Genomic DNA, 18,391 nt, shown 5'->3' with positions numbered 1-18,391 from the left:
AGCTGGAGGGAATCTCTCCCCTGCCTGTCGGGCTGTGGTTATTCATTATTGGCACAGGAGAGGGAAGGAATTAAGGACTGCACAGGACTCTTCACACCAAAGGCTTTGCAGAGATTTAAAGGGATGCTATCAAGATGAAAACTATTTGGCTTGGTTTCCAGGGGTGCTGAGCATCCACAGCCCCCTCAGCATCTCTGGAAAATTCCTTTCTGCAATTCCACTCTATTTACTCGGTGAAACTGGGTTGTGGTGTGTGTCTTTCTGTTTTCTGTCAATTTCACTGCTGATAGTTGCTTTTGGGTTGGAGTTCCATGTGCCGGAAGGGTGGGTGGGGAAAACCCAGTGAAAACACCAGTTTTTGTTTAATAATAAAAAAAAATCCTGAAACTGCATGACAACATTTTTCTGTTTGTGACTGAGTTTAGTGCTGGATTAAACAGCCTTGGAGACTTAAGGCAGGTTTTGCCATTAAAACATTGGACTGGAATTGGGAGAGGTGTATTCAATTCCCTGCTCTGTCATAAACTTTCAGTGTGACCTTGTGCAAATCATTTAATCTCTTTGTACCACAGTTTCCCCATCTGGCAAAGGGTGGTGGTGGTGATACTTCCCAACCTGACAGCAGCAATCTCAGGATAAATGCATCCAGGTTTTGTGAGGTGCTCGGATAGTACAGGCACAGAGGCTGTCTGAGTAGATAGATCATTCTGTTTCCATAGAATGGGTAAAGCATGGGCAGAGGCAGAGCAGGCTTTCCCTGCACCATCCCTAAATGTGCCTCTGCAATCCTGCCCTGAAGGGACAGTGTCTAGATGTCAGAGGGGAGTTCAGTCTCTTTCGCTGACTCCATTCTTCACTTTTCCGCTAGTGCTGCCAGCAAGAGGACTGGTTAATGCCAGTTGTGTTGGGTTTGTGATGTGAACACCAGTCCCCTGGGAGCTGGTTTGAGATCAACCAGCTTCCCTCACGCAAGCCGCAAAACACTCATCAGATAGCAACAATTCAGTCACTATTGACCTGGGCTGAATTCAGACCTAGGTATCAGTGTGCTTAGATCCTCTGTAAAGACCGCGCCGGACAGAGTGAAATGCTCTGTCCCTGCCGCATACTGTTCTGCAGCAGAAAACCCCGATTGGAAATACTTGAATTTAAGGGAACATTTTTGGTTCCAGCTATTTCAGATCCTAGTGAGATGAAAAAAGAAGGGTTTAAACATATTCTGGTTGGAATCTCCTTCTCCCCTGTCCCCTGCCCTCCATTACAGGGGTTTAAATGGCTTCTGACTTTCAGATAAGGTATGGTCCAGTGGTGGGTAAACAGACCCACATGTTGAATCTTTCCCTTTCAGCTGTACTTTACAGGTGAACCTGTGTGGCACACGTTCAATACCTAGGAGTCTCCACCTTCCCATACCTCGTTTATCTGTACCTCTCCTTCTGAGACAGTCACACCGTCTTAGAGCGGACGCTGAATATACTAGGAGATGTGGAAAATGAGTGTCCTCCAGCTCTCTCTGCAGAAGGTCCCTCACTTTCTTCTGACAATTCCCTTCTCCTTCTCTCCTTCCTTCCGTCTCCTATCCACTTCTTACATTTCTTCTGGATCCCAAGCTCCACCAAGCTGGAAGAGATTGGTCCTTTATTATCTCTCACTTTGAAGGACGTGGCTTGATTTGCATGAAAACTTTCATATTCCTATTCAGTGTAGAGAATTCATAGATTTAAAATGCCAGATGGGCCACTGTGATAATCTAGTCTGACCTCCTGCATAACACAGGCTGTAGGGCTTTCCGGAATTAATTTCTGTTTGAACTAGAGCATATCTTTTAGAAACCCATCAAATCTTGATTTGCTTTTTGAAGTCTCCTCTCCTCATTCGTAAACAAAATGTATGGTTTGGGTCTCCTTTATTTTGGACCTTGTTCTTTTTAAAAATAAACCTGCTAGTTGAGTCTGTACCTGTGTGTCTCTGTGTTTTGGGGGTGGACATGTGATTGTGGTGGTGAAAGTTTGCACTTGTCCCCAAATGTTCTCAGTGCTGCCTGTCAGGAAACCATGTATGGTACTGTTCTCTCTCTGCCTTTTTTTCCAACTTGGAAGTCACAGCTGTTGCCTGATGACTTTTTATATGAAAAGGAGCCCATACCCCCTCATCGATCAGGTCACATGCACCTTCGCTGCTAATCCAGTCGACAGATGATTAGCAAATTGACATTTTCCTTTCCCTTTTGAAGGGCTGAAGGCTGCATGTATGAGCTTGCCTTTCATCTCTGTTACATGGTCTAGCGATAAAACAGCAGCCGGAGTTTCAAAGTGCTCTGCTTTCTGGATCCATAGCCACAGATGCCTTTGTTGAAACATTGCAGTTGTTGTACCAAAGTGTGTGGGTTTTTTTTTTTTTTTTTTTTAAAAAAGGGAAAAAAGAAGAGAGGAAATAAAACAAACGACGCTAGCAGTGACCTTGGGAGTGAGCTGATCTCAAATGCAGGGATGACAGGAGAGAGGTAAAACCCTTGGGATGGTTAGAGCAAAACACACTTTCTTACAAAGGTTATTAGCATCAAGTGACAGTTTTTCTTAGGACATTCATCTATTAAACTCCACTACCTGCATTGTCCAGTTACTGTGCACCTGGCTGACTCTCAAAACTTGCAGGGTGTCTCAGTCACCGCCATTGGGAGGGGAAGGAGAAGAAAGACAGGAAACCAGAGGGCATGAGATTTGCACAGAGTAGCTGGCTCCTAGCTGACTCCTGTTCAGGTCCAGTGGGTTTAGCCCTTCCGGCTCCCCAGGCACAACTGTTGCTGTCAGATCATTTGCAGCATGGTGGTCAATGGGAGCAGAATGGACCTGCTTGCTTGCCATGGGATACAATGGCAGTATGTTGAGATGCAGACAGCAGCCTAAGAGCAGGATGGCTCATGAAATGAAGGATCTTTGAGAGGTTTTCTGACTGTTATTTGGTGCTTGTATGGAGGTGCCTGTGTGAAATGAATTGTCGGGTCTCAGCCCAGCTCCTAGTGGGCACTGGTGCTCATCACTAACCACCATCACTACTAGCATTAATCCCTCCCCGCCACATTGGCAGTCTCCATAGAGAAGCTAAGGATTGAATAGGACATGGAGGCTGGACTCCCCTTTCCTTGCTAGAGGAGATTCCTGCAGAGGATGAAGCTCCTTAGAAGTTAAGGTCAGGCTTGACATAGCCCTGGCTGGGATGATTTAGTTGGGGATTGGTCCTGCTTTGAGCAGGGGCTTGGACTAGATGACCTCCTGAGGTCCCTTCCAACCCTGATATTCTATGATTCTATAAGTAAAATGGATGGATGAGTAAGGGAGTGCTCCACTGTCTGTGCTGGCTCCAACCCTTCACCAGTGCTGCATCTAATTGAAATGTTTTTAAAAGTTAAAAAAATTGGTTTGTAATTGCAGCTGGAGTGGAACCCAACTGGGCCACAGCATATCATCTGCTGCATCCCTTTTACTTTGTGGATGCTACAGCGAGATACAGGGATACGGCAAAGCTTTGCTTTTGCAGGCAGGGAAGCAAGGCCCAGGTAGTGAAGGAGGATTGAATCCTTTCCATGGCTGGGCTCAGAGGAGGAGACATTCTTCTTTTCCTCTCATTGTTTGGAGTCTGAGTATAATGTGGCTGCATAATAGGATCCGAATATAGCTAACCTCTACAAACCGTACTTAATGCAAGCGAAAGCAAGTCATTTTCCCCACCTAGAGAATTGCACTAGGGATATAAATATTGAGTTGCTGCAGGCCAAAGGGAAGGGATGGTCCTGCTTGGACAGTTAAATGTTTCATTGAAGCCCACAATATCCTTCCTTGTAAAACGAATCTAATGCCGTTGCCCCAAAACCAAGCCAAGCCTTCTGGGTCACACTCTCTGGGTGATACGTTCTGTGACTCCTGCTGGTTTTTTTTTTCTGTTTGTTTGCTTTGTTTGTTTTTAAAAAAGAGCAATGTTGCCGGAAGAGTCACTGGTGTTTCAGCGGAGGGTTCTCCCCGCATGCTGCTGGGGCAATGTTTTGCTGGAGGTGCCATTGCTTGGAGATGTAAAGCTAAGGTTCTGACCACTTCTGAGTCTTAAAGAGCCCATATTATAAGTGGCTAGCTTGCCTCCTGGGTGATTCCATCCTACATCCCTGAAATTCCTCCGTGCAGTTTCCATCAGAAACAATATTCTTCACTTGTTGTGTAGTGTTCTGGAGTGTCAGGCAGATGTTGCTTTGTGCACCTCCGCGATAGCTAAGTTTCTGTGGTGGGTGGAATGATTCCTGTATATTTATGTAAATGCCACAGAGGCATCTGGCACTTTCCAGATGAAGTAAAGCAAGTTCCCTGCCCCCAAAGTACTGTATTTGTAATTGAATATAAGCAGACAATCCAATGAGCAAAGCTGGTACGAGCACTTGGGGTTCAGGGTGGGAAAAGATGGCTGGCACGCTGGGAAAAGAGATGTGCTCAGCAGAGCTTGGCTTTGTTTTGCACACTCTTTGGGTTGCAATCCTTAGCGTTATCATGTTAGATTAGCATCATGGTGGCTTTGTTTTGTGATCCTCTCCTGTGTGGAGCCAGCTGTGCAGAGCAGCAGAGTCAGGGTAGTGCTGGAAGGGTAGTTAAAAGGAGTTTAGGGGAGTGGCTTGGTCAGTGCTTAAAGAAGTGGAAAAAGTGGAGGGTCTCTCATTTTCTACAGAAACGAGTGACACCACATCTGCCTGTCCCCCCAGCCCTGATCTGTTCTCTTCCGCATCAATGCTGCCCCTCCACATCTGTTCCACACCCCCCCCCCCCCATCCCCAGCCTCACCTCTGCTCCTCTTGCAATTCCAGGGGCTCTTCATCCCCTCTACCAGGATGGGGAGGCTGCAATGGGTGGGGGGTCTTTCTCCCTGTCTCCAAGACAGGAGAGCAGCTCCAGGGGCTCTTTACCCCTTCTGCTAGGGTTGTCCACCTCTGAGATGCAGGGAAAAAAAACAGCCACTGGCTACTCACCCACCCACCCACCCACAGAAAGGGTCCCGGTGCTAACTACAGCTGATTCTCTTCCCTCCCCCCACCCCCAGTCATGAACCCCTGCCTCCCCCACCCTCCTTCTCACCCCTCCCCGCTGGTGAGCCTCGTGTCTATCCCACTTCCTGGCCCTCAGTGCTGAGAGGAGCCACCATGGTTTCAATGGGTTGAGGGTCTGGTGTGCACAGCAGGTGCCAGCTGCAGGGCAGTTACAAGATCGCTGCATGTGCACACAAATTTCAGGGAAGGTTGGTCCCAAGTGGGGAAGAACTTGACGCATGAAATATTTTTGCCAGCGACTGCCAAGCCAGGACAAAAACTGTCCAGGTGGCAGCCCCGCCCTGCCCCTTGCCAGCCTGGGTGTTGCAGGGAGGAGAGCTGAGGAATGGTCCCTGTTGCGCATAGAAGGGGAGGAGGACACGGAGCTTCTCTAAGTAGCTGGATTCTTTCTGTTCCCTCCTCCCTCTGTCCTCAGAGCAGTTCCTGAGGGGAGGAGTAGAAAACATTGCCTGCTTCTTTCAGCAGCTCTGGTTGGCTGTTTACACCTCTGGTGGATGGAAAGTGGCCAATCAGAGGAAGTTTTCCCCCAGGCAAGTCTGAAATGTGCTCCTCAGTGACCCAGGAGAAATTTTATTTGCAAGTCTGTCAGCTGCTGCGGCACACTTTACACAGAGGAGAGCAAGGTCACTAGGCCCCCCAGAGGCAGTGGTTTTCCAGGCAGAGGGGGAGATGTGAAAGAAGGTCCAGGGCAATGAGTGGGTGGAGTGGGAGGGAGCATGAAGACCCTGCAACTCTTATATCTCCAGAACTCCCCCTCTTGGCATCTGGTTAGTGAGCCTCTTCCCCTCCACCCCCTTCCTGAGTAACCCAGCTCTCTTGGTGTTAAGGGTCTGACACCAACTAGACTCAGAAGTACCCAACTGCCTCAACTCAAGGCTACTCCTGGCTGGGACTCTGAAAACCCCCTGTGATGGGTTCGGACACAGAGACCCTCTTGAGGCTGTCACCTGACATGCTGGAATGACCTCTGAGCCCATTTGCCCTGCCAGCTTGGGACTGCAGAACCCTGCCTTGTTGAGCCAGACATGCTAGCCTGCTGCAACACAGACCCAGGTCTGGTTCATGACCCCAAACCTGCAGCCTTTAACCAGAAACTGCTCAGCAGGTCACCCATCTCCAGCACCTAGACACCCAGCTCCCTGTGGGATCCAAACCCCAAATAAATCCGTTTTACTCTCTATAAAGCTTATACAGGGTAAACTCATAAATTTTCCACCCTCTAGAACACTGATAGAGAGATATTCACAGCTGTTTACTCCCCCAGGTATTAATCACTTTGTCTGGGTTAATTAATAAACAAAAGTGATTTTATTAAGTATAAAAAGTAGGATTGAAGTGGTTTTAAGTAATAACACACAGAACAAAGTAAGTTACCAAGCAAAATAAAACAAAACACGCCAGTCTAAGCCTAATACATTTAAGAAATGGAATACAGGTAAATCTCACCCTCAGAGATGTTCCAATAAGCTTCTTTCACAGACTAGACTCCTCCTTAGTCTGGGCCCAATCCTTTCCCCAGGTACAGTTCTTGTTTGTTCCAGCTCAGGTGGTAACTAGAAGATTTCTCATGACTGGCAACCCCCTTTGTTCTGTTCCACCCCCTTTTATAGCTTTGGCACAAAGCGGGAATCTTTTATCTCTCTGGATCTCCACCCATCCTTATAAATGGAAAAGCACCAGGTTTAAGATGGATTCCAGTACCACGTGACACGATCACATGTCCTGTGAGACCCCAAGCCTCCATTCTTTCTGGCCTGACTCACATGAACACAGGAAGGCTTACAAGTAAACAGAGCCATTTGCAACCCATTGTCCTGATTAATGGGAGCCATCAAGATTCTAAATCACCATTAATGGCCCACACTTTGCATAGTTACAATAGGACTTCAGAGTAATAGTTCATATTTCTAGCTTCAGATACAAGAATGATACATTCATACAAATAGGATGAACACACTCGGTAGATTATAAGCTTTGTAATGATACCTTACAAGAGGCCTTTTGCATAAAGCATATTCCAATTACATTATATTTACACTCATTGGCTCAAGGGAGACCTGATAAATGACCTCTAGAAAGCAGTTAAGATCATTCTGATATACACATTCAAATAAATTTGTGCTAAAAAAATTTAAAAGACAGGAGATGTGGTGGTACTCTGGCTTTAATAAAGTGAATAGAAACAACACACAGGATTTGCGCTAATATGGTAGGAAATGCAAGTATTTCAGGATAGCAAGCAGAGACAAACATGGAGCATATTTCCATAAACATATGGAGTGCAATGTCACTCCCCCATTAGGATTTAACTCACTGTCTGGTTTGGCAGGGATCTCCTCCTAAGGGTGTCACTGGAGCAGAGCTGCAGAGGAGGCACCAGGCACCCAGGACTTGTTCACGAGGCAGTGGTGGTAGTGCTGACCAATCAGACTCCTCCATTAAAAGATGACATGAAGACATCCGCCACCTGGCTTCAATTAGATATCATCGGCTGCCTCCGCCCTTTCTTCTATTTGTGTTGCAGAGTTAATTCTGACAGACACAGCCCTGTCTTTCTCCAGCCATTAATATGCTATTGATTTGCAGCACTCATGACAGCGTTAATGGACACTGATAGTGTATTATTATTTCCATAATCAGCCTCAAGTCAGAGTGAATTTTCCTTTGCAAATGCTCTATCGATATTGTGCCCAGCTTTCTGGCCTTCCGGGGAAGGAGCCAGCCTGATTTGTTTTGTTTAAAGTTTCAGTGGAGCCTCTGGTTTCTATCATTAATCGCTTAATCAATGACACCTGCTGAATAATGAGAGAATGCCTCCCTGGTCCCCCCCACTGCCCCTCCACCCGAAAAACCCCAAACCTTCCTTCACAGCATTTGCCATCCCTTCCCAGAGCAAGTTTTATCCAGGGCTTCATCTTGAAGGTGCATTTTCATGACTATACAAAACTGTCCCTTTGTGCTAGACGCCCCTGCTCCATGTTCGTCTCTGCTTGCTATCCTGAAATGCTTGCATTTCCTACCATATTAGCGCAAACCCTGTGTGGTGTTTCTATTCACTTTATTAAAGCCAGAGTACCACCACATCTCCTGTCTTTTAAATTTTTTTAGCACAAATTTGTTTGAATGTGTATATCAGAATGATCTTAACTGCTTTCTAGAGGTCATTTATCAGGTCTCCCTTGAGCCAATGGCCATCTAACTTCTATCTTCGCTGGCTCTTATTACTTAGAGGAATGATGTCATTTTCATGTTCTTGCTGCTCTTGTTGCTGCCCTATATCATTTTTTCCTTCAGCCAAGTCTGATCTTGCAGGTAACAATTGCAAATGTCTCCAATTTCATCTATACGCTTGGCCATTACTAGTCATGACATCATAAGATTGAGGTGCGACCTCTTTTGTTACAGTGGCTTTCTGAGCCCAATTTCTACCATTCTAGATATCTGCTCAATCATTTGGTTTCAAATAAGGTAGTTTATGTGATCCTCTATCGTAATCATTCTTTTGATACAAACTTGACTAATATTTATACTTATTCCTTTCCTTATATCCTTTTTGAAAAAGCATAGGTAATCTGTTTCTACATTTCCTGTTACGTAACAACTGTGTAGGTGCTAAACCTTGTCATAATGGCAGTGTTCTATAATTTAACATAAATCAGTTTTGATTTCTTCAGCTTTTGTTAGTAATCTTTTTATTATTTTAACACCATTTTCAACTTGTCCATTATATTGTGAGTAATGTGGACTTGATGTAATATGTCTGAAATATATGCTATGCAAAACTTTTAAACTCTTGACTGTGAAATTGAGATCAATTTTCAGTTATTGCCCTATTGGGAATGCCATGCATTGCAAAAATTGATTTTAATTTTATTAATGACTTATTTGGCACATGTGTTTTTTAGTGTAGATATTTCAGGAAAATGTGAAAAATAATCGAGCTATACTGTATGCATATCCTTTATATTCAAATAGATCTAAATCTACTTTAGACCAGGGTCTTAAGTTTTCTTGAATAAATGTCATAGGTTGTTTAGACTGGGCACATCTATATTTTGATATTATCAATGGCTTGTATTCTTTATGAATCTTTATGAATTATGAGTCAGTGTGTCTTCTAGAAGCATTTATTCTTGCACTCTAAATTTACATTTATTTTTGTTAAGCTTCAATCCTGCTTCTTTTGCTCTAGATAATGCTTTAGTTAATCTTCTATCGTGCTCTTTTAAAGTTCTTCCCCATATTCTTATGTCCTCTATGTACCCTTGTGTGCTACCTATGTTTTCAAAAATCTTTTTATTGCTCTATGAAATATGTCTGGAGCTGAACATAAGCCAGAAGGTAATCTTTTAAAACAGTAATGTCCAAAAAGGTGTGTTAAATGTACATAGCAATTGGCTTTCTTGCTCCGTGATATTTGCCAAAATCCATTTGAAGCATCTAAAAAAGAAAAGTATTTTGCTTCTTACACTTGTCCAAATATTTCTTCCTGGTAGGTATTTTAAAATGTTCCCTTTAGCATACTTAGTTAAGTCTTCTGGATCTAAATATAAATGTAAGTATCCATCTTTCTTTTCTACTGTTACTAATGAATTCACCCACTCAGTTGGCTCTTCCATTCTTTTAATTATATCTAAATTACCTGACCTTTCCAATTCCTTTTGTACCCTACTTCTTAAAGCTAAGGATATTTTTCTAGTTGCATGTATAACTGTTTTTTTTGTTTCATTTAACTCTATTTTATACACTGTATTCAATTTACCAATTTCAAAACATAGTTCTGTAAACTGATGTTCAATTTCCAGTGTTTCAGAATTTTGAATAGTCTGAATTCTACCAGTTAGATCTAGAGAGAACTGTGTTTCTAGAAATATCTTGTCCCTTAACTACTACAGATCTTATGTTTTCTCAATTGCCTTTAACTAAGGCCTGTAATTCACTAATACCCATAACTTGATTTTTTTTCACCACTGAAAGATTGTAAATTAATATGTATTTGTTCTTTCTACAGGTTTTACTTTAGACCTCTTATAATTTCTTCTGAAATTACAGTAGCTTGTGCACCTGTATCTATTGCATACAAAATAAATATTCCATTAGAAGATGGTGTAAGTGCCCAATTCTCCTTGTAATTTATAGAGTGACTTGGTTTCAAAATACCCAGAAACCAGTTTTCTTCATTTGTAATGTTAGTTCTGTATTCCTTACTTGATGTCTTCTCTGACACTTTTTTAAATTTTGAACTAAATGTAAATATCTATATCTTTTCAGACTTCTCTGTTTACAAACTTCTGTGAAATTATTCTGTTTCTTGCAGCTATGACAGGTCTGACCATATGCTGGACATTGTCTAGGTTAGTGCCTCCTTCCACATCTAGAACATTCTTTCATATGCTCATATGTTTTAACTTTAACACGCTATAGACTTGTTTGTTTCCTTTTCCTTAACAAGTCTATATTCACATCAATTTGTTTTCTTTCTAAAATCTGCAATCGTTAATTAAGTTCAGCAGTTTGGCAAATTCTCGCTGCTTTTTTCTAGATTTAGATCTGACTCTAACAGTCTCTTTTGTTACACAGATACCTTTTTATACCCATCATCATTTGATTCCTTATCATTGATTCGGATTCTGAAAATTACTTCTTATCTTTAGATCTGTTTAAAAATTATTCAAAAGTCTCTTCCTCCCTTTGATTCCTTGAGTGAAACTGAAATCTTTCAAATGTTTCATTTCTTTTTGGTAAACAGTATTCCTCAAATATTTTTAAAACAAACTCCTAGTTGGCTCATTTTCTAACGTTAAGCTCAAATGAATTAGATAATGAAATTGCTTTTGTACCTGCAATAGTCAAAAAGATGGCAATCTTTTGTTCATCTTCCTTATGAGTAGATCCGGATGCCCTCAAAAATAAATCAAATTCTTGTGTAAACCTTTTCCAATTTTTCTGCAGCGTTTCTTGACATTTTGAGAAATGTGAGAACTCTTAATTGATCCATCTTATTTCGTTCAAATTTGTTTTCAGTTCTGAGTAACTCTTACCTCCGTTTTTTAAAATTTCTTCCAGTTTTTTATCATTTCCTTCACTCCTGTTACCATGTATTGTTTTATGTTCAAGTAATCCACTAGTCTTCTTATTGGTAATAATAATAATGCATAGCTAGTAATTTAACAAACCTTTATTAGATACATAATTAACATAGATTGAGTTGAATTAAGATGCTCTGTGTGTATCAGTCTAACCTAAAACCAACAGCCTTTTCCCACTGTCCTCTCCCAGACCCTTTAATTAGATACAATCAAAGCCACAGTAACACCACAGCATGTTACCTAGGTCTTTGTGTATGTCACTGTGCCATGTGTGCAAAGGTCTCTGTGGTTGCTCTGAACTCTGTGGCAAAATTGGGGTAAGACTCTGTCTATTGCTGCCAAAGCAGAGGCTCATACCACTTGAGAATCTTCCTTAGCTGTTAGCAGTATAAGGCTTATGACACACAGTGGAGCAGTTGTGATTCCATCCCGGAGAGGATGGTGATACTTAGACTCTGGGTAGCTGATCACAATACTATCTCAGCAAGGAAAATGGAATGATTTATAAGTTAATTCCAATAAACCTCTACACCCTCCATTTGATGCAACATGTTTTAGGATTTTTCTGCTTCTTTCTTGGCACCAACTGCAAAGCTCGTCCACTAGCTGCCTCTTGTGCGAGACAGGAGATGTGAGAGAATATGATTGGCAGCCAGCTGCCTGGCTCTTCAGGGCTTGAGCAGATGGTGCCAATCAGAGTAGAAGTGAGTGTTCAACACTGCCCTCTCCCCACTCCCGTGTTTGCTTTAACTCCAGGGAGATTGACCCAGACAGATCAACAAGGCAGGGAAAGGGCTCTGCCTTCATAGTTTGACCTACTTGCAAAAGAGGATGCTTTATAATCGCACAGGATACATAGAGAGTCATGTGACTGGCAAAACTGGTGTCTTGAGTAGTTCTGAAGAACTGTGTCAATGAGGAGCAGGAGGCTCTAGTCTACAGGGGGCAGCAGGGAGGAGCAAAACAACCCACTTCACACCAGAGGGGGACGGGACTGGAAGCTGTACCTGACGTGTGGATTTTTGGTGCTGAATTAACAGCTTTGGGGGCTGAAGTTCTTTATCCAAGGAGGTAACCCCAGGACAGGTACAGCGAAGGTGGGGGCAGGGCAGCACAGTGTGTAAGGATGAGTTGTCCCCCCAGTCCCCATGTGAAGCACCCTCAGATCTTTCCTGGGATCTGTGTTTAGGAGTGGACGGTGTGCTGCGGAGGAGCTGAGCTGATGACACTTGTGGTCTCCTACTCAGAGACAATGGAGTGTGTAACCTATCCATTTTCTCTGGCCTGAACGGCTATCCAGGGTGAATGGATGCAGGTTTGCTGCTGTTAGGCTTGCTCCTGAGCCTAAGGCTGCTTGTATGGATTTTTCTATCCTTTTTAGAACAAGAATATTGAATATCTGGGCTGGGGAGCAGACTGCAGAGGGAAGTGCACCCAACAATAGCCCATGGAGACGAGAAAACAAAAGGACAGGTCACATTTGCTCACCTGGCTGATGTAACTAAGAGCCTGAGGGGATTTTGTGTAAAATCTGTGAAGAACAGCTTATAACGTAAGCCTCGCTCAGAGCACAGCAGACCTGACAAACTCAGCCCCAAGGGAGCTGACTCCAAGCCGACACTGCACTGAACTGCCTTGGGCCAAACCAGTAGGAGCCATTCTGAGCAGGTCTTAGCTGAGAGTCATCTCCTGGCAGGCTGTGCTGGCATTGTTATAAACTCAGCCCAGCGGGAGAAGACTCCCAGCTCAAAGAAGCTCCTGCCGGGGGAGGCTTCCTTTTGGTACAGCTGACAGAACTGCTGGGCTTGGACCCAGCTCCGATTTCTCTTTGGAGCTTAAGCTGTGGGGCCCCACTCACTTGTCTGGTACAAGATGAGGGTCTTGGATAAAACTTCAGCCTCTTCAGTGTCCGGACCCCAGCCAGCTGACCCAGTAGGTTCTCTCCTCCAGGTTGGTTTTAGGGCCCTGTCATGAAATAGAGTCTGGAGGGAAAATGTTGACCTAATATGAGGAAGTGTGGCGTTCTTCCCATTAAATTGTATGGTCTGAGTAGTACATGGCCTTGAGTGCACCCTGGGTGTCTTTCTTCTGCTGCCCCAGCCCTCACTACTCTGTTGCCTCCATCATTGTACTATCTGAGCCTCGTAAACATAAATGGATTGATCCCCACAACCCCCTCTGTGAAATAAGGAAGCAATGTCATCCCCTTTTTATAGCTGGGGAACCAGGGCACTGAGAGATTAAATCCCTTGCCCAAAGTTACACAAGTAGTGTGGCAGAGCAGAGAACGGGACCCAGATCTCCTGAGTCCCAGGCTGCTGCCTTCCCCACAAGACCATTTCTCTCTCCTCTGCTACTTATTATTAACACAATTGACCTCTAAAGAGCAGGTGTCTCATAAACTTCCCACATTATGGTGATAACATTGTACAGTACATTGCACTGGCATAAAGTTATTTTATCCTCTCGAATTTCCTTTCACTTTAATGTGTAAATATATCAAGTGAAAGGCTAGTTTGAAATCTCAGTGCAGAGGCCAAGCGCCCTGTGGGCCAGGCCTTTCAAGAGTGGGAAATATTAGGATGTGCTTTGCTTCGGTCATTGAAAAGTAGACTGAAAGCCTTGGAGAAAAGACTAGGGACACAATCCTGCCGCCGCCTCCAGCACACATTGGAGCGCTTCCTTTTCTGCCTCATGTGGTTCTTTGCATTTTGCACACTCAGAGAGGCATCCAGGTTTAGGGAAATCCACCAAAATAGATTGTGTCTCCCCAGGGCTCATACTTTATGGGACTCTCACAGGGATGACTGCTTCAGTCCCAAGCACCAGCCCCCTTGCCTCACAGTCTGATCTTCCTGTTCCTCACAGGAGAAAGTGGCTTCCACAAAGCTTGTTTATTGTGACAGATGCAGTCCCACCACCTGAGGAGGGAGGTATTCCTGTCTACTGTACTGGGGACCTGTAACCTTTCTGTGTGCTAAAAACCCCATGGGACCCAGGATGATGTGAAATAATAATATTCCTTCCATGTGTGCACCTTGCAAATCCTCATCAGACCATTTTACAGAGGGACAAAGTGACTTTCCCAAGACCATACAGCACATCCCAGCAGAGTTGAGATCAGAACCCAGATCTCACAGCTTCTAATTCTGTGATTTAACCACTAGGATATCTTTCCTGCAAAACACTGAGAGTAGAGTTTGTCCTTGGCTATCTCCCTGCTGTCTCACTGAAGTCAAGACATAACTGATGGCAAAGTTTTTTCTCTGATCAGATTCCCATTATGTGGTAGCCAAGTGCTTTCACAAGCCATCTGCAGATGGTACAGCTGGTTTTCTGAACTCTCCTTTTAGAGACCTGGGCTCAAACTGGGTTTAGAGGACAGATGAAATGACTGTTGTTGTTGCTGGAGACTCAGTGCTGTTACTGCAGGAGAGAGTCTACTGCTTTGTTTGGACCAGGGTTTATCAGCAGCAGTGGTTCACTCTCCCAAGGGCCCCTCTCTGTGATCAGGGGAAGGGGTCCTGCTGCAAAGAGGCTCAACCAGGGGCAGCAGAAGCTTCCTAACCGTGCGGGGGCGGGGGGTGCACTGGTGCTCAACAGTGCCCCTCCCATGCTGCCCCTTCTCCCTGAGACCCTGCCCCTCTTTCCCCCCCGTGTTTCGTCCTTATGGCTGGTAAAAAGTGGGAGAACCATGGCCCCCTGCTCCAGCACCCCTTGGCTCAACCAAGTTACTGATTCTTACCAATAAAGCTAAAAATATAGTCTTGCTTCTGAGCTCTATGGAAACCCACTGGACTAGAGAGAGCTCTGTGAAGTGACAGAGGACAGGGAACATGTCTTAGGGACCGTGTATACATGGAAATGTACCAGCATAATTTTATCACTGTAGTTACCAGTATAACTCCCCCGTGGGCACTCTGTTCCAGAATGAGTGCTTTTTTCTAATTTATCTTATATCACTTCCAGAGCAACATAAACTAACCTGAAAAAGGCACTTTTATTCCAGAGTAAGTGTTTCCACATGGGAAGTTATACCGGTATAACTGTGCTGATAAAATTCCCCACGTAGACTAGCCCATGGAGGCTGTCTTAGAGATAGGGCTGGCAGGAGGGAAATGGTTAATCAGAGAGGAGCAAAAAAAGCGGAGACTTCAGTGGGCATTAACCAAAGAGAAGACAGCCACAGAAATTAGAAGATCTAAAGCGAGCTGGACTATACAGTAAGCAGGGTGCACAGAGGAATTTAGGGAAACATTTAAGTTAACAAGACAGAAGCTGAGCTGTTACCACAAGCTAAAGAGCTCCGAGACGGGAAGAGTCTGTGGGAATGCAGGCAGCCCAGCTTCAAGGAGAGAACTCGGGATGAGATTGGGGCTGGAGGGGTGTCTCTGTTTTAATCAGCAGTGGAGATTCCTCCCGAATCCAGAATTGGGCACAATCAGTGTGACTGATAGTCGGTGCTGTAGAGGCAGGATTGAGGTGCCCTGGCACGTCTGGAGCTGGGGATGGGGGCCCAGGACTGGAATAGCAGAGCAAAGGACTTCTGGTCAGCACTGAGGGGACACGGCAGAGCTGTGTGTGAGAAGATTGCACCACCTTTTCTTACCCCTCACTAGCCATAGTGCTAGCTTACCCTTACAGATACCAAGCCCTTTCTGTTTTTTAAAGTGCTTCCACTTTCTCCCCTCTCCCGACATGGTTAGCGAATAATAATCCCACATCCTTTCAGGAAAGGCAAGTCTCTCATCTGCTCAGTCATATCAATGTAGCTTTGTATCCTGGTTTCAGTGTTTTAGTTTTTAATGATAAGACTCTTGTGAGAGCTATCCCAGGAGATCTCTCCAGACGCTATAGGTAGGAGGGGGAAGGAGCGGCAGAGATGAGTGTCCATATATTTGCTGTAATATTATTCCAATAAATGCATTGATTCTATTAGCTCACAGTTGATTGGACAATACTTATCTGATGATCCTGCAAATAAATTGCCATTGAACTGGACTGAGAGAGGAGAGAAGATGATAGAGGGGGCATGATCACCCAGCATGCAGACCCATTCCAGCACTGCAGTCTTCACCTTTGATGTGTTTTATAAATGGTCACCTGTTGGAACACGGTAGCCAGTCATTGAAATGCAACCCTCCTTCCCAGTTGGGGGTGAGAGCTCCGCTATTATAAATTAGCGTAGTTCGGGTAAAGGCAATGGAGCTGCCCCAACTTACATCAACTTTGGTCTCAGTAACACAACTGCAACCCCGCTTTTCCACTGTCCAAGCCCAACCTGGCCTGGGCCTCTGCTGCTAGTGAATACGGAGCTGGCTGTTTACAGCTGCACAAAGCAGTGCTTTCATTTCGCACTGGCTAAAAATATTTTGATTTTTCAACCCTGGTGGTTGCATGGTGACGGGATCTGTGGCTTACTCAAAAAGTCCCTGCACCTCAGCAAACTTTGTGCCAAAGCTGGTATTTAACTCTGCCTGTGTAACGGGGTTTCCTTGCAAACCCTGTGCTTGGTTTGGAGAGTTTTTATAAAATTCTTTGCTTTAAGCCCTTTCTTTGTTTCCCTCTCAAAGTTGTCCTGTATTGAATTATTGGGGCTGAATTCACAGGGAAGTGCTGCAGCAGGAAGGAGACATGCCCCACTGAACTAGTAACATCTGCAGGTTTATCTATGCCTTAAAGTTAGGCTGCAGTTTTCTCTCTGGCCAAGCACTGGTATCCAATGGGCATGCGCACAGTCACATACAACACTCCCCAGCTGCTGCAGTGATCATGAGCGCTCTCAGCATGTGGACCGGATGGTTGTTGATGCAGGTCCTCTCAAGCCAGATTTTTTATATATTCCCCCTTACTACTTGTAGAAATGGCTCCTGTTCTTGTTGATCAGGACTGACTGTTAGGGTTTGGGGTGAGGCATTGGTTTGCTTAAGGAATTGGTAATAGGATATGGAACCTTTCACCTTCACTTCCCTCTTTGTGGGGGGTTGGGGACCAAAAATCTTTCCTTTCAGATGCTGCTGCATTGGCCTCCATGAAAAGCGTTGGTGGTCTCGGTTCAGTTCCTAGTGTTGTCACTAATTGGCCCTTGTTGGAGTCTCAGCAGAAATCTCAAGGATTTAAGGAGCCACAAAAAATGAAGTCCTCTCTCACCCCTAGAGGAGGATCCCTCTAGAACAGGGCTAAGGCATGTTGATGGGACAGCATGGGGGAGACTTGTACCTACCGTGGCCTGTGCTGTAACCTGTTCTGGGGATAAGTACTAATAGCCAGTGCTTATACAGCAATGCAGAGCCCTTTGGAGTGACTGGCTGATTAACTCCCATAACCTCACTGCAAGGTAAATCACAATCATAATCCCTCTTCTACAGGCACAGAGCGCTCCTGATTTGACCAGGTCACACAGCCAGTCCCAGACAACGCTCCTTCTCAGAGCTAGGAATATAGTTCAGAAGTTCCTGGTTCCTATGGATCCCTAGCTTACATTATCTCTCGGAGAGGGGCAGTGTACTCTAGTCTTCAGTCTCCAGAGCTGCTAATCCTAGTTTCTTCCCCTAGATTAAATTCACTGTTGCCAGGGGAGGGAGGAAATTCCCCAGTTTTCAGAGCAATGATGCGCTTGCCTCTCCAGTCTTGCTTTCACCTTCTGCAGCCCAGCAGAGGTTGCGTTGCTCCTGGGGCGAGGTGTGGCAAGTCCAACAGCTTTGTGAGGACTTGGATTCCACCTATACTTTGCTGGCATTCCTTTTTCTAATTAGTTCTCTCTTTCCCAGCTCCAGCTCAGGCCCAGATCATCCATGCTGGGCAGGCCTGTGTTGTGAAGGAAGATAATATCAGTGAACGAGTGTACACTATCCGGGAGAGCGACACGCTGGTCTTGCAGTGTCTGGTCACCGGACACCCACGACCACAGGTAACCTTTCTGTAATGCCAGTCACCCTCACCCCTGTGGTTCTCTGTTGGGTTCACTCTAATCTTGCCTCGTAGAGGAGACATTGGGGGTGGTTGGAGGACACCATTCCCCACGACCTTCACTCTTCTACATTTTTGGAGGTAGGTTCCTCTCCTCTCTTTCTCTCCTGGCTTCCTGGGCAGCAGCTGTAACAAAAGAAAGGAAGGGCTGAGGAGCAGAGACACTGGATGAGTTGGTGTCCTCTGGAGCTAGGGCTGCAGCCTACAACGAGGCTAGAAGTCCTACCACTGTGCAGCATATGGAGATTCC

At 44.8% G+C, this 18,391-nt stretch overlaps 1 protein-coding gene across 1 annotated transcript in view; it reads left to right on the top strand.

Moving 5' to 3' along the window:
* Positions 1-18,391, top strand: part of MDGA1 (MAM domain containing glycosylphosphatidylinositol anchor 1) — a 196,065-nt gene that overhangs the window by 46,521 nt on the left and 131,153 nt on the right. The window contains 1 exon segment of the mRNA XM_084622912.1: positions 17,943-18,082. Coding sequence (XP_084479038.1) covers positions 17,943-18,082 — 140 coding nt within the window.

Source organism: Lepidochelys olivacea, assembly GCF_965140295.1.
Source record: "Lepidochelys olivacea isolate rLepOli2 genome assembly, chromosome: 3".
NCBI lineage: Eukaryota > Metazoa > Chordata > Testudines > Cheloniidae > Lepidochelys > Lepidochelys olivacea.
Note: the sequence above shows the minus strand (reverse complement) of the source record. Positions and strands in the feature narration are given on the sequence as shown.